The 25517-nt window shown below is 33.4% G+C and overlaps 2 protein-coding genes across 3 annotated transcripts; one reads left to right on the forward strand and one right to left on the reverse strand.

Annotated features, from left to right (window-relative positions):
• Positions 1-461: 461 nt before the first annotated feature.
• Positions 462-11352, reverse strand: LOC128172164 (methionyl-tRNA formyltransferase, mitochondrial-like). 2 transcript variants are annotated; one of them, XM_052837943.1, is made up of 11 exons: positions 11215-11352; positions 10475-10959; positions 9737-9806; positions 9116-9258; positions 8712-8834; positions 8136-8238; positions 7695-7770; positions 6446-6537; positions 6050-6125; positions 1802-1914; positions 462-1330 (listed from the first exon to the last, which is right to left on the reverse strand). In XM_052837943.1, the coding sequence occupies exons 2-11, from the start codon at positions 10861-10863 to the stop codon at positions 1103-1105; spliced, it is 1413 nt and encodes a 470-aa protein (XP_052693903.1). In that variant the 5' UTR covers positions 10864-10959; positions 11215-11352; the 3' UTR covers positions 462-1102. The 2 variants fall into 2 exon arrangements, with proteins under 2 accessions (XP_052693903.1, XP_052693902.1); XM_052837942.1 differs by having other exon boundaries at positions 11206-11328.
• Positions 11353-17645: 6293 nt separating this feature from the next.
• Positions 17646-25249, forward strand: LOC128172179 (ras-related protein Rab-11B-like). Its single transcript, XM_052837963.1, has 7 exons — positions 17646-17804; positions 18817-18914; positions 19496-19607; positions 19956-20039; positions 20312-20505; positions 21064-21144; positions 21515-25249. The coding sequence occupies exons 2-7, from the start codon at positions 18878-18880 to the stop codon at positions 21619-21621; spliced, it is 615 nt and encodes a 204-aa protein (XP_052693923.1). The 5' UTR covers positions 17646-17804; positions 18817-18877; the 3' UTR covers positions 21622-25249.
• Positions 25250-25517: the final 268 nt, after the last annotated feature.

Here is a 25517-nt window from a genome sequence, read left to right on the forward strand (position 1 = left end):
CCCAGTACCACACTGCAGTATTACTTATATATATGCCATGCTAACTTATTGTACAAACTATTCAGATAAGTTAATTAAATTTAAAAGTGAAACTCCTTTTGCAGTATTTTTCCAATGCATAGATTTATAATGAAAGGGTCAGGAGGGTCTTGAACTTCAAGAAAATTAAAAAATATGATATTAATTCAATTAGTAAAGTTACCAAAAAACAGTCACTGGACAACACCAACAAATGTAACAACATACTCGGTCCACTCTGGAAAACATCAGCAAACATTGTTTCTCTACCCTACCCACTTTTTTGGATCAGCTCATAAGTTCAGCTGCACTATTGGTGCGTTCTCCTTCCATCAAATTGTCCAAATTAAGATTCATTTCAATCCAGGCACAATTGACTTATTCAGAACTTACGTTGGTCTGATAAACTGTCAGTATTAATAATATCACAACAACAAAGTAACATCTTTTCATCAATTTATTACACTTCTTTTTATCACAGATATACATGCAGTTTGACAATGGATAATGCATAATAAATCACTTGATTTCTAACAGTCACTCTCACAATCAGCATTAATTATAAGAGCAGTTTATTGCAAGTAAATCCGACACCCCCTGTAAATTAAAGATTTTTGTTTGAGACCTAATATAATGCATTAACTCACATAAACAACAAATCAGAAATCAGTTGTTATGGTACTCTGTCTTAAACAATATAGAATCCATTCGTTACGATATCAATAAATTAATACAATAGTATCAACAAACTTTAAAAATCATCAATACCACTCTGGGTGTATTGTGGAGTAAAAAACTAAATGATGTTCAAGTGGATCCTGTCAGTTTCTTTAAACATCAGGTACAAGTACCTATATATATATACGTATTTTTGTTATCAAGGACTAACATCAATATCTTATGTCATTATCCACCTTCTCTACAGTGACACACTTTATCCACCATGACCTATTTTATCCACCATGACCTATTTCATTCATCATGACATATTTCATCCATCCATCATGACCTATTTTCTCTGCCATGACCTTTTTAATTCATCATGACCTATTTCATCCATCATGATCTAATTTACCCACCCTGTTTATCCACCATGACCCACTTTTAAGTCCGTAAACCACCCTTCCCTGACATCCACTGGAATTGTATCACTATGTAGAGGTCGCGGGGACAGAAGGTCAAGGTTAAACTTGATTCCGTTATCCACCGTCTTGAATCGTGGATCTGGATTTTCCAGCAGATATCCGCAGTGGAAATCCACCGCCTTCAGTTTCTTCTTTATTCTGATGGTTCCAAACCCTGTCCATCCATCCTATGGATTGAAGGACAAAATTGTATGAAAAATCAAAATCACAATTTATAGTTTGAAATACATCCGTTTCAGACTCTATAAAAAGATGAATAAAGCATAGTAAGGGGTTTTCATGTAAAAACATGTGACATGTAAAGAATCACGATTTATGAAGCTACATGATTTTTTTTTGCAATTTCATTTGATTTTCTATCCCTCTCCAAGGCTTGGAAATAGACACAAACAACTCATCCAATAAAAGTCATATGTGCCATCACATACAGTATCCTAATACCGGTAGATCGTATGTACATGTATATAAACTCCAACAATTTCAATTGTGTAACTGATATGATGAACAATGAAGTTTTGGGGCAGACAACTGTACCTGGGGAGGGAGGGAGGAAGGAGATTTAGAATAGTAAGATGAGAGAGAGAGAAAGATAGACAGAGAGAGACATAGAATGAGAAAGAGAGAGAGGAGACACACACCTGACACTTGACCAGCAGATGTTTGAGAGGTTTACTGTAGAACAGGGATCCAGGGGTCACCTCCGCGCTGGGGTGGCCATATTTCCACAGCACCGAGTTCTCAAGTTTGGGATCTGTCAAACAAAACCAAAAATGTATCACATATACTGTAGAAAGATAATCAGATAAGCTGACATGCTTCTCATCTTGTACAGCAATTAACTATTGTGGGATTTGGGTGAAGTGGGATGAGTTGAGTAGGATGGGATGGGAATATCAATGAAATCTATATACCAGGGATGGGGTAATTGAAAAAAGTATTTGTAATTGAGTGTAATTAATTACATTTTTCAAAGTAATTGAAAGTAATTGGTAATTGAGTCTGTCTTCAATTACAAGTAATTGAATGTATTTAAATACATTCCAAAAATATTTTGTATTTTCAATTACTTTTCAATTACATCTCAATTACTTTTCTCCAAGTTTAAGATATAATAAAGGTGTCATATAATGATAAATAGATTTTATACATGTTTGGCATGGACTTTTGTTTATACAATAATTAAATGTCCCATAATGTTTCGTATGTTTATACAGTATGACACACTGCCCAGAGCAATAGGTAAATATCTAATTTTGTGGAGGTGTGAACTCCTCCAATACCCAAGAACCCCAATTGATTTTAGACTGAACTGAACTGATTTTAGACTCAAGGGAATCAAAATATCTCATTCTTGTGAATTATAGCAATTTTTATTTATATACTGATATGCTGTACTGCGAAAAGTTGTTCTTTCTCAATAAACATAGTTTAATATGTGAATAAAAATAAATTCACTATAGAGAAAATATTATTCAGAACCAAAAATGAACTCAATGGTACTTAATGAATTTAATGTTAAAGAAAATTTTCAAGAAATCTGAACTGAACTATACAACCTTTAAAAAAATAACCGTACATTAAGCTATTGGCCCTGATAATATTAGTCATAGAATGTTGAAATATACAAAATTTTCCATTTCAAAACCTTTATGTATGCTTTTTAACAAATCACTTGTTGAAAATTCATTTCCAAATTATTGGAAAATAGCTCATGTTCTACCGCTCTTTAAGAAAGATGATCCATCTGTTGCAAGTAACTACAGACCGGTGTCCCTGCTAAGCTGTGTCAGCAAAATTATGGAAAGGATAATTTTTAAGCACGTTTATAATTTCTTTCACGAAAATAATTTATTCTATAAATACCAGGCAGGTTTTTTGCCTGGCCATTCCACGGTATTCCAACTATTAGAAACATATCATAGCATTGTCAAAAGTATAGAAGATGGGAAAATGTGTTGTATGATTTTTTGTGATTTGTCTAAAGCTTTTGACAGGGTGTGGCACGAAGCCCTAATTTTTAAACTTCAAACTTATGGTATAAGTGGGCATCTTTTACAATGGTTTAAAAGTTACTTAAGTGATAGAACACAAAGGGTAATGTACAAAAACAAGTTATCATCAACGTTATGTATCAATGCTGGTGTTCCACAAGGGTCAGTATTAGGACCACTTTTATTTCTTATTTACATTAATGATGTAGCAACGAATATGTTATCATTTTGTAGACTTTATGCTGATGATAATTCATTACAGCATTGTGATTTATATACTAAAAACATTGAAATTGTATTGAACCATGATCTGAAAATTCTCAGCGATTGGTCTGACAAGTGGTTATTGAAATTTAATCCGTCTAAAACAAAAGCTGTTTTTTTCACTAAGAAACATGTAGAAGAATTTCCTAAGTTATTTTTTCAAGGGTGTCAACTGGACTATGTTTCAACCCACAGACATCTTGGTTTACTTTTTTCTAATGATTTAAGTTGGTCTCAATATATTAATAATATAGTAAACAGTGCATACAAAAAGTTAGGACTTTTGAAAAAACTTAAGTTTACTCTAGGTAGAACTAATTTATCAAAAATGTATATCACGTTTATTAGACCAGTTCTTGAATATGCTTCTGTAGTATGGGACGGTTGCAATATGTTTGACATGGAGAGATTAGAACAAGTTCAATTAAGTGCTGCAAGGATTGTTACTGGTTTACCCATTTTAGCATCTACAGATTCTCTCTACACAGAAACTGGCTGGGAATCTCTGGTCAGTCGACGAAATAAGGCTAAATTAATAACCATGTTTAAAATTCATACAAATCAAGTACCTGAGTACTTGAGCAATATTATTCCTCCCGTAACAAAAAATGTCTCAAAATATCACACAAGAAATAGCGAAAATTATAGTGTTCCAATCAGCAGATTAGAACTTTACAAAAAATCTTTTGTACCTGACACCATTCGGAAATGGAATTCTCTCAAATTAGAAGTTAGGGAAGCAACGTCTCTCAACATATTCAAGAAAAACATTACTGAAAGTATTCCTCAACCTCCAAAATATTTTTCATTTGGTAAACGCACTATTAATATTTTACATACCAAGTTGAGACACAACTGTATTTTGAATTATGATCTGTATAGAAGAAACATTATTGAATCACCCAATTGTATTTGTGGTCAAAAGGAGGATATTTATCACTTTTTCTTTGTATGCAAGAATTATGTAAATGCAAGAAACAATCTTTTTGAATTACTTTTTAATAGGCTTGATGAAACAATTTTAATTAACTCACATTTGCTTCTTTGGGGTAGTGACAATTTGTCTTACAATACAAACTGCTTTATTTTTTCAGCAGTTCAAAAGTTCATTAATGAGTCTGGAAGATTTAATAATTAAATTCCTTTTTGCTTTTGCTTTCTATACTGTACATTAACTATACTATATATTTGCAATTACTTTGTAAATGTATGTCCATGAATTTAATTATTATAAAGTCAATAACTATAAGTAACATGTAATATTACATGTACTATGACAATTGTATATATTGTATGTATTATCATTAGGAGAGGAACTTGTAAGTTGTAAGAACTTGTTTCCGATCCTTTTGTGTTACTTACACAATAAAATATGTTCAAATCAAATCTACATTAAGCCCTGTATATCTTAATGTCTTTAATATATGTATATGTTCTCAAGATTTAAAAAAATAAAACTCAAGTAATTGAAATGTAATTAATTACATTTATCAAAGTAATTGAGAGTAATTAATTACATTTTAAAAAATCAATGTAATTGTAATTGCAAGTAATTGATAAAATTGTCAATGTATTTGAAAGTAATTAATTACTTTTCAAAGTAATTGACCCCAACTCTGCTAGATACTCTATAAAGATTTATAATCTTACTACCTTATAATACTGAGTGAATTGACATTCTACAGTAAAACTCGGTTAAAGCGAAGTACTAGGGACCAATGGATTTATATCGTTATATCCGTAATTCGTTATATCCGTATAACGAATTCGTAATAATAACTACAGCGAATTCACTATATATATGTTTTCTTCCACCAGACTATAATCTTGTTAATTTAGGCTTAAAATAAAAATACATTACTTTGATAATCAGATTATGAATTGAAAAATATTTATGAAAATAAACTCATTCAAACTTTTATGTTAAATAGTAGTGCAAACTTTTTTAACTGTAAAGAAATTCGTTACAAAAGTGTTAAATTTCATAATTATTCACCTATACGGTACTCAAAATGAGTTCGCTATATCCGTAAATTCGTTATAATTGAATTCGTTAGAACCGTAAAATTTTACTAATATTTGTTAAGAATTTTACTGGGAATTCAAAAACATCGCTATATCTGATAATTCGCTATATCCGTGTTCGTACTAAACGAGTTTTACTGTAGTAACATTTTACTGCTGTTTGAAGAATTTGTAAGGCAGGGTAAGCTATAGATACTGAATATTCACGGAAATTATTGGTGCTGTTACTTTACATATATATGATAAGGATTTCGTATGTAAAACCACTAAATGTAAACAGTTCCACACATATAAAGAAATAGCAACTAAAAGTTAAACACAACAGTACATGTAAGTGAATCAATAAAATTTGTAGGGGTTAATTTTGCCAGTTTTTCACAGGTTCTTCATAAGGACCTAAATATATTTAGATATACACTTGCATGATTTATGATTCATTATGACATGTCATGTTAAATTGAGGCAGTAAATTAATAGTTCTTGGGTACCCATGAAATCAATAGAAATTGAACCACCATGATGAATTCTAATGATTTCACAATATTTCAAAGACTGGCAATGGAGCACAGAAGTGTACAGTAGTTTTGAGTGTATGTACAGATATACCTGAGTTGAGGGCATGGAAATCACACGGATCCAGCAGGTTGATCTTGGTGTTGTTGAATACAGTCCTCAGCCCCTCCTAATAATAAGATGGCCTTTGGTTAACAACTACAGTCAAATTTTGTTATCTCAAACTAGATGGGTTTATTTAAAAACTTCAAGATATGCAAGTATTTGAGATATCTTGGGTAAAATAGTTGAAAATTAAGTGGTTGGAACTTATGAATCACTTCAGCATATATCTATTGTATTTGAGATATCAGTGTTTGAGATATCAGTGCTTGAGATATCACAGTTCAACCTTATATCAAAATTCTTCAACATTTATAAGGACATCAAACAGGAAATCAGGAATAGCGATATGGCCTATGTTTTCTTGGTTCCATGAAATCTACTCACAATCTCTTGCAGAGCTCTGCGTTGCCGGTCGATGCTGCTGTAGCTCTGGTTCTCCCAGTCCACGTACAGGGCGCGGCGAGACAGCTTGTGTGCTGAAACAGGGAGAGCAAACAACAGTAATCTAAGGAAGGCAACTCTCAGATATGACAGAGGACAAACAACAACAGAGAGAGCAAACTATCATAAGTCTATGGGAGGCAACTGTCAGATATTCAGATCTTGGATAAAGGTCTGTTGCTAAAATTTTGGCTGGAAGCAGAAAATTAAAAATTATCTATTTGTTTTCATGCAACATGGAATTTCTGCATACCATGTTTAGAACTTGATTGGCTTACATGTGCAGAAGTCAGTTTGTGTGGAGCAAATACCATGAGATTGTATGTTAAAATATAAGGACTCTCTATCCCTCCTTCTCTCTCTCTCTCTCTCAGTCTATTTCACTTTATTCAAACTGTATATATGTATACTTAAGTCAACTTGTTAAAAGTTATTGAAGTCAATCACTATGCACATACTAAGAGATTTAACAAATTTTCAATGATAGGGGTATGGTCATGATTTTGGTCAAAAAATATATTTTCATTTTTAATGTTTACAAGGCTCCAGTAGGGCATTTTTAATTGTAAACCAAAATTTCAGTGTCATTTGCTGTGTTAAAAGCGAAATACAAAGCTCACAATTCTCTCATTTAAACAAAGCTTTTGTTTACATTTTGAAGGCTGAAGTAAAATTTTAAGGTTTAGACCTAAATTGAATATGATAAACGCTACAAATTATTTATTTATATACTTAAAACAAATTAGAAGAGAGAAAAATCAGCTTAAATAAGAACTTTTACTGGTTTATTGCACTACTGTAAACAAAAACAGGGCACGAGCCTTGTTTACATGACAAAGAATTAGGAGCCCTGTATCTTGCTTATAACTTTACGACTCATACTCAAATTTTGGTTGATCATTAGAAATGCATTTCTAAAGCATTTTAAATGATAAAAGAATAAAAATAAAATTTAACTAAAATTGTGACCATGTCCCTTTAAGTCCTTCTCAAAGCACATAGGATCTGTCAGTGATTATTTTAGTTTTCGTGGTGTTAAACAGGTGAGAGCCATGGACTCCCTTTGAATGGGATCACAACATAAGCCATTGCACAGTTGCAAAGTTAACATTCCAGAGAGTTGAGACTGTTTGTTTGATAATTGAGGGCTATACACACACACCCATACACACACACAGGAATGCACACATACCATAGGTGACCCCTACAGCGCTCTGTTCAATGACACGTCGCTCGAGTTCCGGTAGGTTGGACAGAGCCTCCATCATCTACAGAGAAAATTCCATATCTTATTGTATCACTCGATTTGACTAACTGTAGAAAACTACATGTACATGTCACGTTTATTTACTATGTCAACACATGTGACTTATGCAAAACAAAGCAATATGCAAAAATAAAGCCATCATAAAGATACAAAAATGAAAAAGTCCATAAGTAGGTCCAGATGCATCCATTCAAGTTTGGTGAGTATAGGACAAGTAATAACATAAATATAGGATCTGCAACAAAAACTTTAACCAGGTCTGGACGCCGATGCCGGGAGTATGGCTCCGAGAGCTAAAAATCCATAATTGTATGGGTCTAGTTAATAGCATATTTTAAAACAAAACATAATTTTGATTTAACTCACCACTTCAGATCCTCGCTCTGCCATCATGGTCTTCAGATCAGAGGCAGTAATCCTGTCTGGTACAGGATATTGTTTCTGAAGAAGGATGGGGCCTATGTCAAAACTGTAAATAAAAGGGACGAATAAACAACTTCAAATTTATGCAGGTTTAAAAATGTGTTAACTTTACCAAAATCAGTATATGTTTTTCATTTCCTGTTTTCTTAAACCTACATACAATAAATCAAGATGTTTCTTTTCAATTACAGATATTGCAAACATAAAATGTTGTTTTCATACAAGGCTTTTGAATCAACTTTCTAATGCAAAATTCAATCTTGCTTTCTAAAACTTGAATTTAAAATCTCAATCAAAGTCTTTGATACTTCAAAATCAACCTGCTGACACACAAAAAAAGAGTATCTGAATTCCTGCATTAAATATGTATAATAATAAGTTATCCTTTCCTTTCCTACAATAAATCTTTCAATAATTGCCAGGAACTGAAATGGCTAAATAATTGAAATATTTTTTTCAAAGCTACCAAGAGGTCATTTTTTAAGGGTGGAGTGGGGGTTGAGAAAATCTAACACTCACTGTTTTGGTCTGATCTCCATTATTGAGATCCCCGTCACCGTGTCGCCATATAAGATTGTGTGTTCTATCGGTGAGGCACCTCGCCATCGGGGTAACAGGCTCGGGTGGACATTCAATATACCACTGAAACAACAGGTACAACACCCAATTAAAATAAATTACTACAAAGTTACTTAAATCAACCTAAAACAATAAAACAAGCCAGTTTCACAGGTTGTATCCTTATTCTTTTAAATTAGTAAAAAATATCAATATACATGCACTCTGATACATGAACTTTTATTTGAGGAGAGTCAGCAGTTACCTGCAACACTTAGCTGGACTGTAGCTAGCTACCTACTAACTAACAGTAGCTAGCTACACAGAGCTATATAGCAATCTTTGTAGAAAAAAATTCTACTTACTAAGGAAACATGTCAATGACCTTGGAGGGGATGAGGAAGCCGAATGAGGCCAGCACTCCCACATCATAGTCCAGGGGGTTGAGGGTGGGCTGCCAGTCTAGGATCCTCAGTCCCTGCTCCTGGGCGTACCGCCGCACGGGGACCTAGACCGATTAAAACAAAGACTGTAGTGTAACGGTATTTTGAAATGGTGGAGAAATCAGCCCACAAGAAGGCTATGCCTCAATAACATTAGCACCTGTTAGTTTAGCCAATAATTGTTCATAAACATGCTTTCAAAGACAGTTCATCCTGGGCACATCAATGATTTAAAATTTGTAAATTATATCTAAGGAAACGGATTAATATATTATGTGATTACTCGTTTCTAAATCCTTGCTTGTGACATTGCATATTTATGTTGTACCTTGTATTCATAATAAACTATGGTATACACTAATAACATTAGCAACATGTTGCAATTCCTTTAAGATTTCTAGAGCTGTATCTATCAGTTAAAAAAACAAGTATTTTTAGGAGATTAGGTTTTTTTCTTATTCATCTCTTTAACTAGGTGTTCTTTATGTTCATTGTATAATGACAAAGCATTGACCGTGACCCTTTATTTAGATGTATACCCACCACTGTGTCCGTTCTGTTAGTAGCTACCACCTCCAGAGTGTCGACCAGTCTGTCACTGCCATTCTGTAACCTATAATGTTTGACCACACTGTTCAGACATGAACTTTTGGGGCTTTTACTGGTATATTTCACAACATACCATTTTTACTATTGATTCAACTTCATCGAAAAACCATAGCCAGTCTCCCAAACGCTTACCGTACTCTGTGCAAGAATGGCTGTGGGTTTTCGATGATAAGGATTCAAAGAAAATATCGCTAAAAAGGAACCAACCTAAGACAATATATATGCCTCAGTCTCATTTGTACCATTGAAATTATAAATTTTAATTTTTGTAAGTAAAAATATTCAAGAGCCAAATCTTTGTGTTCCATGTTCTTTTGAAATTCTTTTAATCCAAAAACATGACGCAAAAACTTTCTTTACCCACAAATAATGTCATAGCAATAACAACTCCTCATTTACCATGTTTACATTGGGAATACTAATTATCATCTAGACTTAGTATATGTACTTGGCAAAAATTGAAAAATAATAATAATGTGTGAACTTCTTAGCAAATACAATTGCATATATGCAATAGGGGACACCAAACTAGGAAATTGACTCCATTTTTTAGAAAACAAAATTTGATCATATTAAGAAGATATCAACTAAAACATGTTTTTTCCTAAAGAAATTTAGGCAAATTAAAGTAGATGCAGTTGGCCTGGGAACATATGGGGATTGATAGCATACCTATTTTCATTCAACGTCTTCAACATTTTCAGGGAGAAATGGTCTGTTCCAAAGAACAGGACTCTCCAGGGTGGACTGGGTCGGGGTAGGTGGTCAGACACGGACAATCTACAGACCGTAGATCTACCCCTTCTGTTCTGTTTATTTCCACTACCATCACTACCACAGGATGAAAAGTATTTCACTGAAAACCAATGCCAATTTCTTCTTGTTTTTCTCCATATTAAAACATTCTTCAAATATGAGTTCTGTGGTACTAATGTAGTATTCACTGCTTGCAACTTTTGGTGCATGCAATACGAATTGGCTGATGAGCAAATGTTTCGTTGCTTTGACGTCCACTGCAACGCATGTGGAGCAACATGGCGAGTCTTTGGAATTGCAAACATTATGATAACAGAGATATTCCACTTAGACGCTACCTCAGTTGTTTACATCACTGAAGTTGTATGTGATGTATTGAACTTTACAGTCAGTACTTAACCCTGAAAAGGTAATTCAGTAACTGAGTAAATATGAAACAAATTAGAAAAAGAAATCTGCTTCAACAGTTGTTGAAATAAATTACTGTAATTCATAAGTTGTTGTAATTTGCATGTCTAACTTAATTACGGATATAGTTTCATAATCACATAAGACTGAAGGAAATTCTAGCTAAGGTCGCCATTCAAGCCGACACTGCGTAAATACACATTAATGTTACTCGTCAGTTAAAAATTATTCAACCATACAATTATTACTTGGTTTATGATGAATGCATTCTTCAGAAGTGAATAAGGTTTCACACAAATGATGATCAAGTTTGCAGACCGCCGGACGAGCAGACAGTGCTGCAAAGTTCGAAACTTTTCTCGTCTCATTAATCTATGCCGAAGTAATCCGAGAGGAAAGTACGAAAATACAACAATCGAAACACATTTGAAGTGACAATTTATATTCTAAAAAGAAAAATATATAATTTATTATTCAGGCACGTAGCATCGTTTTTGAAAGTGGGGGGGGGCCAGACTCATCCAAAAAATCTTGACAAGCAAAAAAAAAAAAAAAAAAAAAAAAGAAGGAAAATTATAACTTTTTAACTTTCCCAAAATCTTCAAAATCCTAATCCGTGGGGGGTGGGGGGGGGGTGGGGGGGGCGAAGTATATAACTTCCATTTTACTCCTCATTTCCCTTTTTCATATCAATTTTTTAAATACCCCCAAAAAAGTGGGGGGGCCAACTCCATGATAAATCTATTTTTTATATGTAAATTTTAAAAAAATTGTTGCTGCCAGAAAAAGTGGGGGGGGGGGGCCAGGCCCCCCCTGGCCCCCCCTGATGCTACGTGCCTGTTATTTTCTTTTGAAAACTATTAAGAATAACAGGCTATTTATTCGGGTGATACTAAAACAAGTCCCACGGAGAAAACAAGTCCCACGTAAGTCCCACGGCAAATGCGGCTATATATCGATATAATTATGATTGATTATGATTAAATGTGATAAAATAATCATAATTAACACAACATAATATTTTTATAAGTTTTTATTACGGATTTATCGACGAAAAATCAAAGGTGTTGGTAAAGATAGATAACTCGTACGTAGAATTCATACGGCAGCAGAAGAAATCTGTATACATGGTATAGGGCCTACCCGCCGTTTATTGATGGATAATTCAAATTTTCTTTCACCAAATAAAATCTAATAGCAATAAAAAATGACTTTATATTCATTAAATAACACAAACTAAGTAAAAGTTGGGTAAGTAGACAACTCCTACGCAGAATGCATTCACCGCCGAGAAAAGAGCACACCTGCCGCTTACCTGATGGGCGATCTTAATGTTTTACTTTTATTTTCTAACTTAAAAAATGATCATATTAATATTGATGAAAAAAATACCACATTTATTGATTAACACTCAATAAATTAGTAAAAATCATGAAAGTAAAAAAAAAATTCCGCAGAATCCATAAATCTAAACAACTAATTGCTATTTTTTTTTATTTTATTTATTAAATTTTTTTTTTTTTGGTATGTTAGTCTTTTATTTCATTGTACTAAAAAATGCATAGATAAAATTATTAATTTTTTTACGCAAATTTAGAAAAAAAAAAGCGCGAATGACTTAAAAATAAAGGGAAAACTCTAACACAGAATTCTTACGACTGTGGATTTAAAATGCACGCCTGCCATTTATAGTTATGTTATTTTATTTGTAAATTATTTCAGATGGCTGTAAAGTTAACATTTTGCTTTATGATTATGTTCAGAAGAGAAGTTTACTTATTGCTGTGATTAATTTATTATATTACATGAAGTTGGGTGATACGAGTTTTATTTAGTCCGTATATCACTCCTTTTAAGTTTGACCCAGTTCTGTTCTCTCTAAGAACTGTCATGTTGTAAATTTTGAATTTACTGGGTGGGTTTAAATACAAAATTTACACATGTTGGAAATTTTGTATTTACACCCACCCAGTAAATTCAAAATTTACAACATGACAGAACCATGCGTTCATTCAGAGTGTTTTTTGGGGGTGGGGGGGGGGGTATTCAGGTTTGTCGGGGGAGGGGGTCGGGGCATATTTTTGGTCATTTTACGATGAAAATTTACGAAATTTGATTTTTTTTCGGGGGGGGGGGGGGATTCCACCCCATCCTCCGAATCCCATCTAGATCAGCTCATGAAAAGTCTGTAAGTGGTGAAAATCTTCCTAAAAGTCAAAGAAAAAATCTTGCATCTCAAAAAAAGAAAAAAGAAAAAAAAAGAATGATGAATGAATGAAAAATCGTGTGTCAAAAATAGAAACCAGCAGAGATCGTCATATTTTTCGAAACCCTTATGATAAAAGAGAAGGCTTTGAAAACATGTATAAATATGTAGTTGTTTGCTTGTCAATTTTCAGCAAGGAATCAAGCTAGCTGTTTTCTCGAGATTTCCATTATATTCTCCCAATTTATTCGGAAACCTATGGAAATCTATACATATGTTAAAAGTAACTTTCTACTGAAATAAATGTTTTCGACTTCTAATTTTATCGAATTATTCATAATAACTGCTAGAATCACACAAGCGTATATGTATACAAGTATGTATATTTATAAACATGCATTTCTTTCTCTCTTTCTTTGTCTTCCCTCCTTCTTTCACTTCATCTCTTTCTCCGTCTTCTCCATCCATCTCTGTCTCTCTCTCTCTTTATTTCTCTCTTCATGAACGGAAAAACCATACAAACATCGAGAGAGAAAAATACTTATATGTAGTTGAACCTGCGTTTAACTGTTCTAGTACATGTATTTTTTCAATACAATTAAAATAAGTGTATAGAGAAAACTATCAAGCAAACGGGATTGAATGTGTAGGAAAATAAATAAATAGCTATAGGACATGCACAAAAAATCTGTGCCAATATATCAATCATTTTCAAACTGATAGACACATTTTAATATTTTTGTAGCGAGTCGGTAAGAGTTCCACTGCAACATTCACATTCTAAATGTTCGAAAAGCAAAATGTCATTCCGACAATTTTAATGAATCACACTGAACAGAATGAATCGAAGGTCGAGAAATGTTTTACGTTTGATAAAAACAGGGACGTATAATTATACTAAGTATATACGCCCCTGATAAAAAGAAAGTCAAGAATAATGCAAGAATAATGCATGGCTGCATTACCAAATATTATTTATTTTTTAATGTATATACATGTACATGTATTTATTGACATGTGCATATGTTTTTCGTACGACAAACAATCATTCACTTCACTTTCCCTCAAACGGTTACACGCAGAGTTTTGTATAAAAAAAAAAAGAAGAAAAAAAAAAGAAGCGGGACCATTGTCACAATCTGAACACGAACACGTTGATTAATGTATTTTTTTTATCTCTATAAATCATGTACTAATTACAAAATAACTTGCTCATTATTTCCTTTACTACTTTACTATAATATTTGGGGCTAGTGGAAGGGGGAGGGGGGGGGGGGGGCTACATGTCCAAAGATGATTGGTGATCGTTGGCTCTACCTATACACGTGTATATATACACGTGTTAGTTTCTTGTATATTCTGTGTGAATTGAACGGTTTTTTGTCGGTTTTGAAACAATAGACCTTTACCTACCTGTATATTGGGAGACGACCGTGAAGCACACCGTGTACACAACCCCCACCCCATCTCTCTCTCTCTCTCTCTCTCTCTCTCTAATATTTTAGGTGACTAGGAAAAATAACAGTTATGAACGAGCAGATCTACGAAACACAAAAAAGTTATGTTTCAAAATACTATGCAGTCCACTTTTATTAATTCCGTTGATAGAGCAAGGTCGCTACATGCAACAGAATTATCAGAGTTTCTGACACCCAATTAAAACTTATATGTAATCTTTATGTAATCTGTATGAAATTGAAGACGAATAACACTCAATCCTTATAAATCTCATGTACACTTACACTGAACACTTAATCAAAAGATGTTATAAGCCATCGATCAGTGTTTTAACTATAGTCAAACTTAAGTATAATTTCTATAGTACATTCATAACCATAAACATTTAAACATGTGTGTTACTATCTTCGAAAAGCTTATAAAATACAGAAAAACAAAATTGTTTTTGTAAAGAAAAGTATAATTCATTATTATTTACGAAACAGACCAGACATATGTATATTAACCAAGAAGATTGCCATGCCATTGTGTTGAATCATTTTACAACGTTAAACATTGTACCGGGTGCTTTTTTTTTCCTCCATTGAAAATTGAAACCAAAATATACCTGGTTACATTCGTTACACTGCAGTGTAAAATTTTGCTATAGTCTTATGAATGACGTATGTAATATTTGTATTTAGAAACAAAATCAGGACTTGAAGATTTACATATAGTTTGGTGAACTAGGCAGTGAAAGTCTTAGATCTAGATATGAAAAAGAACAGGCTAACGTACTTGTGTAAGCATTGCAGATTTTATAATTATTTGTTCTCCAAAATTCATAATTTTAGTAAATTTATATGGAGAAAGAATATACGTTTAAAGCAAAGTGCACGCACATTTTCGTATACACAATCAGTTTTGTACAATGTTAGTAACTGTTTACATCTTGAAAAACTTGGAGAAGAATTTTTCTTTGGCTTTGTAGATGATTTTCGATCACATACTTTTCATGAGCTAAATCTAGATGGGATTCGGGAGTGGGGGAGGGGGAGTTGGAGTTCCGCCCCCGTGGATCAAATCAAATTTATTAAATTTCCTCGATCCCCTCCCTTAACAAACCTGAATATACCCCTCAAAAATATTCTGGATGAACGGGTGGTTTTTATTACGTTTTATGCAAGTTTTAAGTTGAAGAATTTCTTACCGTTTTATCGCCGAACTTGGACGAACAACGCTTGAAAATGAGTCAAAAACTTTGACGTCTGATATATTTATGGACATCTTGGACCACCGGGCCGTCATTTAATTTTGTGTGCACGCAGGAAAATCTCCGATGGAGACCAAAGGGTTCATATATGAATGCTACTGTTTTTTGTTATATAGGAAAAACGTTTACAACTTGAATCACAGAGGTTTAAAGATGGAAAAACTGGTGTTTTTTTTTAGCCCTTGCAGCACCTCCCCCCCCCCCCCCCTAAAGCCGGGATCTTGCACTTATAGATTTCGCTTATTTACCTCATCTAAAGTTGAAACTGCGTAGACAGAAATTTTTGGACCTAAATGATCTACGAAATACCACAAAAGGCATTATACAAAAGCTTTACAAATAATGGTATGAACGTGCATTTTATAAATCGGTTAAATGTCTTAAAAAGTGTGTGGAACTGAAAGGTGTTTACTTTGAAAAAGAGTAACATGTTTGACTTTCAGTTGTTTGACGTCACCTGACTTCGTGGAAATATGAAATGTTGCTCCGTAAATCTAATTCACGCAAAGTAAAAATCGCTGTATCTTTTGGAAAAAAATTAAATTCATATGATTTTGTGTATACTTATTTTCAAATGGTAGTCATTTAATAAAACATACGCCATCCTACAAAGTTCACAGTAATTTTGCCGTAAATCACTGTCCGCGAAATTTCTAACAACCCTCGTACGTACAGTTGATTAAAAAAAAAAAACTAAGGTAATGAAAAAACAGGCACGTAGCATCAAGGGGGCCAGGGCCCCCCACTTTTTCTCGCCGCAACAATTTTTTTAAAATTTACATATAAAAAAATGAATTATAATGGAGTTGGCCCCCCCCCCCCCCCCACGGATTAGGAATTTCATGATTTGGAGGGAAAAAAATTTTGGTACGGAAGAATTTTTTTGGAAGTATAGTTGAGTCTCCCCCCCCCCCCCCCCCCCCCCCCCCCCCCCGGATTAGGATTTTGAAGACTTTTGAAACTTTAAATTTCCCTTTTTTTTTTTTTGCTTGTCAAGATTTTTTGGATGGGTCTGGCCCGGCCCCCCCCCCCCCACTTTCAAAAACGATGCTACGTGCCTGAAAAATCATATCCATTAATATAGGTAGCTATTCGACAAGGGTAATTTAAGCGTACACATGTACATTCCTTCAGGCTTGTGTGTTTCGTATAGACTAGTTCTCAAATCTTTCACTGTATTATAATTTATCATAAAGGCCTCAGTGACAGGCATAATAATTTTTTTTTATTAATATTATCATTTTTTAGTTAGAAAATATAAAACATTAAAATAACCCATCAGGTAAGCGGCAGGAGTGCTCTTTTCTCGGCGGGCGATTGCATTCTGCGTACGAGTTCTCTACTTACCTGACTTTTACTTAGTTTGTGTCAATTAATGAATATAAAGTCAACTTTTTACTGCTATTAGATTTTATTTTGTTGGAGAAAATTAAAATTATCCATCAATTAAACGGCGGGCATATAGATTTCTTCTGCTACCGTATGAATTATACGTACGAGTTATCTACCTTTACCAACATCTTTGATTTTTCGTCGATAAATCCGTAATAAAAACTTATAAAAATATTTTGTTGTGTGAATTGATATTATTTCATCACATTTAATCATAATCAATCATAATTATATCGATATATAGCCGCATTTGCCGTGGGACTTACGTGGGACTTACGTAGGACTTGTTTTCCCCGTGGGACTTGTTTTAGTATCAGCGATTTATTCAGTTTTAATACGTAACTAACGCTCGTTTAAATGAGCTGATTATATTCAAGTGACAGGTGCGTTTTACGCGTTTGTGATTTTGATAGACTATACACAACAAAATAGGAAATGTTTACATAATGACGTTAACTTGATGAAAGAAGATCAGACAAACGTAATTGATTTTCCGTTATATGATAACCCTGACATCGTTGTATAAAAAGGTAAAACACGTTCTCCTTATAGAACAGAAAAAATCAGCTGATTTGCATAGGTTACAAAAGGACAAATTGTTTTCAATTATCAGTCCAGATTTCTTGACCAGAGCTGAATTGTTGCTTTTGGGTTAATGGCAACTTCATTCTATTACCTTCCTTCTCGCTTCAACGGTAAACTAGTGTAAATTAATCCTGAAGGAAGTTGATTAATAAACAGTCATGAACATTTACTGTGTATCATAAGTACTGACTACTGGCGTGCGACCAGTTCTCGCCGAGGAACATTTCTCGCCAGTGCATTGTGACGTCATTTTATCAACACATAAAATTGTATTCGGAAAATGACGTCACAATGTTCTGGAGAGAAATGGTACTTGGCGAGAACTGGTACTGTAATGTTATATGCCACGTACACATCTGACAACATCATGGATATGCTACCTGGAATCTAATTAAGGATTGAAACAAATGAACACAAAATTGTTTAGGACAAACACAACTTGGGTTTACTTGGGATTTCCTTTTGGGGTCAAATCTACACAGTTAAGTGTGAATTAAGCAGACCCACATTTTATCTTACCATCTTACTGCCTGTAGTTCCTGCCCCATGTATATTCCGAATACACAGTTAGGGTCTGTTTTCAGGGGTATATGTCTGATCGGGTTTACTCTCTGTGTCCACTCTGGCTTTACTTTGGGTTAACTCTGGGTCCACTCTAGTAAACTGGGAGTACTGTAAACCCGGAATAAATCCCGAAAGTAAACCCAATTTCAGCATTAGTTGTGTTTTTACAATCTGTTGAAAATCAGCAGAGTTGTGATTGTTTTTGGATCTAGTGATCATGCACGCTCGTAAAGTTAAAGAAATGAATTTTGAATTTATTATTGATGTGTACATAATCACATTGATACTTTGACACATCACATAATGTTGTATGATGGAAGACAAATTGCAATAACCCATAATGTAGTTTTTATTGTTTCGATGTGGGTAAAAGGTAAAACTGTTTATTTACAGATTTAAAAATTCCTTTTCACTGACAGACGAATTGTAGTTTTGTTGAAGAATTGTGATCACCATGGGAGCTGAAGACCAGTATGACTTTATATGGAAAGGTATACCTACAGGCTGCTGCAGCGCCTTTTTGATTAAAGCCATTTCTTTGCAATTCTCTCTTATCTCAATGTACAAACTTTTTGTCAGTTGGTAGCTAAGAAATAATTCTTTAAAAGTCTTTTTACTATGTTGTGTAAAGAATTTAATTAGTAAGAGGTGATGTCACACATAATAATTAGCTGTATCAAAAATCAAAGGCCTCTTTCTATGTGTGTACTTCACACTGTCTATGTATTTATATACCATATATCCGGTAATTTTCGCGATGATATAATTTTTGCTTTTTTTAAGACCTCCTTTAAATTGCAAATAATTGAATACGCAGAAATTATATCCTGTAAAATTTTCTATATGAATTTTTTTAAATCGCGAAAAAAATGACTGATGCAAATTAAAAATGTTAAAGATTTTCCCCATTTTCGCAAATTTTGTGACATGGGGAAAAAAAACGGGATATACAGTACTTAATTTTAACTCACCATTCTCTGTCACATGGTCTATGGAGTTGTAATAGAAGTAGTATTGTATTATATACATTATATAATATATATTAAGCTGTAAGTTCTTTGCTTTAACACAGTGGTACTGGTGGGGGACTCAGGAGTCGGAAAGACGAATCTCCTGTCTCGCTTCACCAGGAACGAATTCAATGCCGAGAGTAAGACTACAATAGGAGTGGAATTTGCTACAAGGTATGAATTCCCTATAGAGTCCTTTTACTAAATGATTATATAACTCACCAATTCAACTTTTAGCAAATATGTTAGAACATTTAATTGGGAACTGTGATTAAAATGTTGTATAGTTTTGACTTTCACACAGAGAAATAATTCAAGTGAAATCAATGAGAGGTGGTTCTGATTTTAAGTGGATATTAATTCCTCATGTTTTTTTTAATAAAATGCTTTCTTTGGTGATTCGTGTAGTAGGTAAATGAAGGTAGCGACAGCTCAGAGAAAAACATAACCTTTTTAAGCGGGAAATTTTGTTCTGATTGAGACTATGAGCGCTTCTCAGTATCAAAAACTGTGTCTTTGTAGAAATGTCCAGATCCGAGGGAAGACGGTGAGAGCCCAGATTTGGGACACAGCTGGGCAGGAGAGATACCGAGCAATAACTAGTGTGTAAGTGCAGGGTCTTGTGCAAGACTAGTGTGGAAGTACAGGGTCTAGTGCAAATACTAGTGTGTAACTACAGGGTCTAGTGCAATAACTATTGTGCAAGTGAAGGATTTAGTGTAAATAACTAGTGTTTATGTGTTGAGTCTAGTGCAATTACTAGTGTGGAAGTGCAGGATAATTTGTAAACCAATTTGTAATTTTATATCACCGACCTTTGAACTCCCAAATGTATGAATCTGATTTTACCAAACTGTTGACCTTTTGAACTCCCACAGGTACTATAGAGGAGCAGTGGGGGCACTTGTTCTCTATGACATCACAAAGCCGGCAACGTTTGAGAACCTGGACAAGTGGATCAGCGAGCTGAAGGAACATGCTGACCCGTGTGTGTGTATCATGATCGTGGGCAACAAGACAGACCTACGGTCACAGCGGGTCGTCTCCACAGAGGAGGGGAGGCTCCTGGCAGGTACTGATCCCTCCCGACATCTCATCTCCAGGCCTTGTATCCACTATCTCCATAATTACTCACTCTCTCCACTGTGTCAAATCATACCAACTCTTTGCACTCTCCTCCCCAATTCAAACCCCTTTCCCCCATTTCAACCCTTTTCCCCATCTTTGATTTTTAAATCAATGATATTAAAACTTACTTTTGAACTGCTGTTGTGATGAGACTTGTGGTCTCTGGGCCTTTTGTTGTGATCTGCATTTTTGTTATACCTTTTGATGACTTGGACCTATTGTGTTGTGTATTTTTCCGAAATTAGGTCGATACTTTTTTCTTGGCATATGGACCTCGCCCTATTTATCGCTTCGACCTATTCCATTTTTTTTTATATGAAATTTTGCAAAAATTAATGCAAACCTCTAATAAAATCATGAGAGTTTACTATAATACAGCTTTAATTTCTGTGTAAAAATTGTATGAATTTTTATCAATATTCTCATTTTTTTATGCAACATATGTATGTCTTTTGATGATTTAGACTGTGTAATTAAATTGTCATGTTTGATTTTCTTGTAGAGAAGTACCGCTACTCTTTCATTGAGACCTCTGCTTTAGATGCATCTAATGTAGGCGAGGCTTTCAACAATTTATTAGTCGGTAAGAACAAAATTAGTACAAAATTGTTACTAGTGGTAAAGTACTGGGGATGGTAACAGGTGGTTACGTAGAAGACATAAAATAAAAAAATAATACTTAAAATTTATTGAATTTCACGATAATGATGAATAATCAAAAATATTATTATTCTGATGCTAACAAAAGTGATGTAAATTTTGATTTTGTCTCATTCAGAGTTAGCCACATTTTCCATCACAGACTAGAGTTTAACCAAATGAATGTATTTTTTGCAGTTGAATTTTTTTTTTTGAAAGGGAAGTTTAGTAGTTTTTGAACATAATATTTGTTTCCTTATAATTACAAATAACCTTTACGTTAAAACAGTTTTTCCTTTATGATTTTTTTGTAGACATTTTTAATATCCAGACTGAAGCAGAGAAATCAGATTCAACCTCTAGAATCGTACCACAAGAAAACAAAGGACAGCAAAATCAAGCCAGCCAGTGTAGCTGTTAAAAAAGACTTTTGATTCAACCAATCACTCTGGTTGATACAAATCATCTAACCAATCATAATGGTTTTTAGAGAGACAATTATCCAATCGGTGTGTCTGTTAGAAAGAAAGATACATTGAGTTCAAATCCTGTGGTGCTAACATTGAGTTCAACTACAGGCAAGAATAGTATGGAAGGAAGGCATTGGGAACTAAAAGATCTGCCTAGTCTGTCATCTTAACAGTTCAGTGAGCAAAATCTAGAGAAATATAAGATATGTCTGAGAGAGAGAGAGAGAGAGAGAGAGAGAGAGAGAGAGAGAGAGAGAGAGGAGAGAGAGAGAGAGAGAGAGAGAGATTGTATATTTTAGTGTACATGCTTCTAAATACATGCATATATGCATAATAGTATGTCAATATTCTGAGTGTTTTTCCTTAACGAGCTTCCCTATATTTTACATATTAATTTGAAAAAAACCTTTTAATAATTTCTCTAATTATTGCCCTATAATATTTAGGAATTCATTTATATTTGAATACAAGATAAATTAACATGGCTACTTCTTCTCAATACTCGATTATGAAATTTGTGAATCATAATTTCAAATATTTTCTTTTTGCTGAAGACAGTAGGAAATAAAAAAAATTTTTTGACAGAAATGCAAATGTTTTTAAGAGAACTTTTTATTGCTACAAAAATAACATGATTTTTCTTTTTTGAAATGTGCAATTTGATATGACTTGCCAATGCAGTGTTTATGTAATGAAGTTTATACTACTGGTAGTATTCTCCAAAATGATAAATTTTAAGAAAAGTAGCCATGAGAGAAAAATTACCAATATAAATTAATTGACAGAAATGATTCATTTTAGAAATTTGTGTTGGTTTGGTTATCATTTAAAAAATTGAAATTACTGTACAGAAATTTAGGTTAGAATGGATTTTAAAAAATTGATTTTTATCAATTATGTTAGGGAAAAAGAAATTGATTTGGCAGAAATAATAGATTTATACATGTTTTGTATGTTTGTTATCATAAAAGAAAAAAATTTGAAAATGAAATAACTAGACATTAAGGTTAAAAAGGATTAAAGAAAAACAGATATAATCAATATGTTGATCACTGACCTGTGTTATTAGATGTTCAGTCTTACAGTTTTACATTAATGATTAGAATACTTTGGAAGAGATTTGTAACCAAAGCACATATTTATGTGGTAGTTGTTCCAACTATATTCCCTAACCCAGAACAATACCAAGAACTCTTTTAATCTTTGATTTGATTGGTCGTTTAGAGAATGGGGTCATTATTTAAGAAGTTTTTCAGTTTTTGTTTTACAAAGAATTATAGATTAGAAGTGATTTATATGTATTTTTTTCAATGATAGTTTATAAGTAGATATTTGTTGTTGTGATTTTTTAGCCCTTTATATTGTGGTTTTCCCTATTGTCTATTTTTCTTGAGCCTTTTTCAAATTTGTTGGTCTGACTTTGTTAAGAAGTATTTTTTATTGTAGAACATGATGGAAATTCTAAAGTTCATATAAATTCATCTACAGAAACTGTTACAGCTTTACATTAAACAAATTAAATTTTGTTAAATAGAGATGAACAGTGGCAAAACTGTTGAGCGGCAACTTGTTTTTGTGACAAAGCCCTATCAATATCTTTTTTGTTATAACAACCATAATACAATGATGGCTGTTTCACGGCAAGAAATATTCCCAACAACCAGGCTCTCCCGAACCTCGCAAAAATTTCTAGCTAGCAATAACAGTTGATTTACAGTAAATTTTCAGCATTTTTCAAGTTAAATTGTGATTAGATTTTGGTTATACATTTAACGTTTACAATCTTGTTGTGTTTGGTTTATGTATGTATATAATTATATCATGTTAACTTTATATTCTGTGATCAAATTGGGTTGTGAATAACTTATTCATGGAAAAGTAGACCACATTTTTTTCGATCATGTGATGTGATTTTTATTAGTCTTTATTTCCCTTTGCATATCATGTGCTTTGTTAACAACTGATTATAATGGCTTATATACTTGATGGGAAGAATACTCTCATTATGAATTTGTAACTTTACATTCCATTTATTCACTGTAGATACAGTTTGAAGCCCTTTTTTATACAACAATAGAGGGACCAACAGCTCTATAATACATAAACCTGGGAAGCACTTCTACTTTTTTTATCTTGTTAAATCAAGATTTGAGTGAAAAAAAACCACACCTAGAAATTCCATGAAAATTTGACGAAAAATTTCTCAATACTGTTTACAAGTGCATTCCAATTACTAGTATTTTATTTTAACATTTTATGTTATCTTGAAAATGTCGTGTGAATGAAGCTGTTCATGTAAAATAGAATGTGATATTTTTACATTCATGTACGTAGACCTAATGCTGCACAATATAACATTGCCTAATTTTGTATTATCTTACTTTATATTTATTTAACACCAAAGCCGAATGCTCGAAATGTGATCTTTTTTTTTTTCAATACTTTGAATGTGGAATAAAGCTTAGGGAGACACGCAGAAAAAATACGGTATCTTTTTTTTCTGACCTATTTGTCTTAAGGTACCTAAACACAATTGTCTGACATTGCATATGAGAGGTAATGCAGCAAATTTGAAATTATTTTTGTAAAAGTCTCCAATGAAATGCCATATTTTGCTGTTGAATATATTTTGTGTTAGATTGATCATACTTGTACAGGGCAGTTAATTATGGTTGTGAACCAATATGATTTAAAGTGGTATGGGACACCTCCATATTGTGACGTACTATTCATCAAAATAAACCAAAATATATATATTGATACATAGTTTCTTTCTCAAAATTGTCACCTAGCGAAGTGGTTTGGTAGGTATACAACAAATCTGCAAGCCATGAGTTCGACTCTGGGAAATTTGAAATTATTGCCAAACCAAATATTTTTAACACAGATATTTTGGTTAAATGTAAAATTGGTGACATTCTAATTGTAACCGATGAAAGTATTTTAATGACAATGCACTTCAATCCTCATTAATATCAACAGATGTCCCATACCACCTTAAAGTAAGGACTTAAAATCTCCTTAAGGTGGAATAACACATCATCACAAAATGGCTGACCGCTGATCGAAACGACATTTCGTTTTATTAAAATGATTTTATCGACTTTAACATGCAACTTACTCCATAGCCGAGTGAATAAAGTGTCGGATTTGTGATCCGTACATCCCGAGTTCGAATCCCACAGGGGGGCTTTTGTTGTTACTTACTAAAATAATTATTTTAGATATTCATTTTTTTTCCCCCAAACTGCAAATTTTTCGCTTATTTGACATATGTACAGTTTATTTATCATTATATCTTTCATTATCAAATAATGTCCTGTTAATTTGAGTGACTTTTTCCAGATGTGTTATTCCACCGTAACTATAAAGACATAACTCCAGAGAACATTTCTGAACAGTTTTGAACGGATATTATGATAGGCATTCATAACATTTTGAAGGAAAATAGATTTTAAAAAAGTAAATACTGTCAAGGGAGAGAATTCAGCATTAAAACAATAGCTATAGAAAATATCATGTAGCACAAAGTCATGGAAATCTTGTTCATACAAGTAACAATAAAAATTGATGAACACAGCCTAACTTTCGCTTATATACTTTTCATAGCACTGGCGTCGGAAGCAAATTGAAAGACTAATCCTCAGAAATATTGAGGAAAAAAAAATAATTCCCAAAATCATAGAAATCCTAATCTGTAGGGGGGGGGGGGGGGGGGGGAGGGGGGTATACCTATACTTCCAAAAAATATACCTATCACTCCAACTTCTCAATCTTTCAAGGTAAATTTAGGAACAATAATCTTTGCTGCGAGAAAAAGTGGGGGGGGGGGGCTAAGCAACGTTAG

This window comes from Crassostrea angulata, chromosome 2 (genome assembly GCF_025612915.1).
Source record: "Crassostrea angulata isolate pt1a10 chromosome 2, ASM2561291v2, whole genome shotgun sequence".
In the NCBI taxonomy this organism is placed as follows: domain Eukaryota; kingdom Metazoa; phylum Mollusca; class Bivalvia; order Ostreida; family Ostreidae; genus Magallana; species Magallana angulata.

Coding starts and splice junctions, on each gene's coding strand:
- LOC128172164 (XM_052837943.1), bottom strand. CDS start 10,863: ATGTTTGCAATTCCAAAGACTCGCCATGTTGCTCCACATGCGTTGCAG. Junction 8,835..9,115: donor GTCATTGACATGTTTCCTTA/GTAAGTAGAATT, acceptor CTGTTGTTTCAG/TGGTATATTGAATGTCCACC. Junction 1,331..1,801: donor ATCTGCTGGTCAAGTGTCAG/GTGTGTGTCTCC, acceptor TTCAATCCATAG/GATGGATGGACAGGGTTTGG.
- LOC128172179 (XM_052837963.1), top strand. CDS start 18,878: ATGGGAGCTGAAGACCAGTATGACTTTATATGGAAAG. Junction 20,040..20,311: donor TACCGAGCAATAACTAGTGT/GTAAGTGCAGGG, acceptor GAACTCCCACAG/GTACTATAGAGGAGCAGTGG. Junction 21,145..21,514: donor TTTCAACAATTTATTAGTCG/GTAAGAACAAAA, acceptor ATTTTTTTGTAG/ACATTTTTAATATCCAGACT.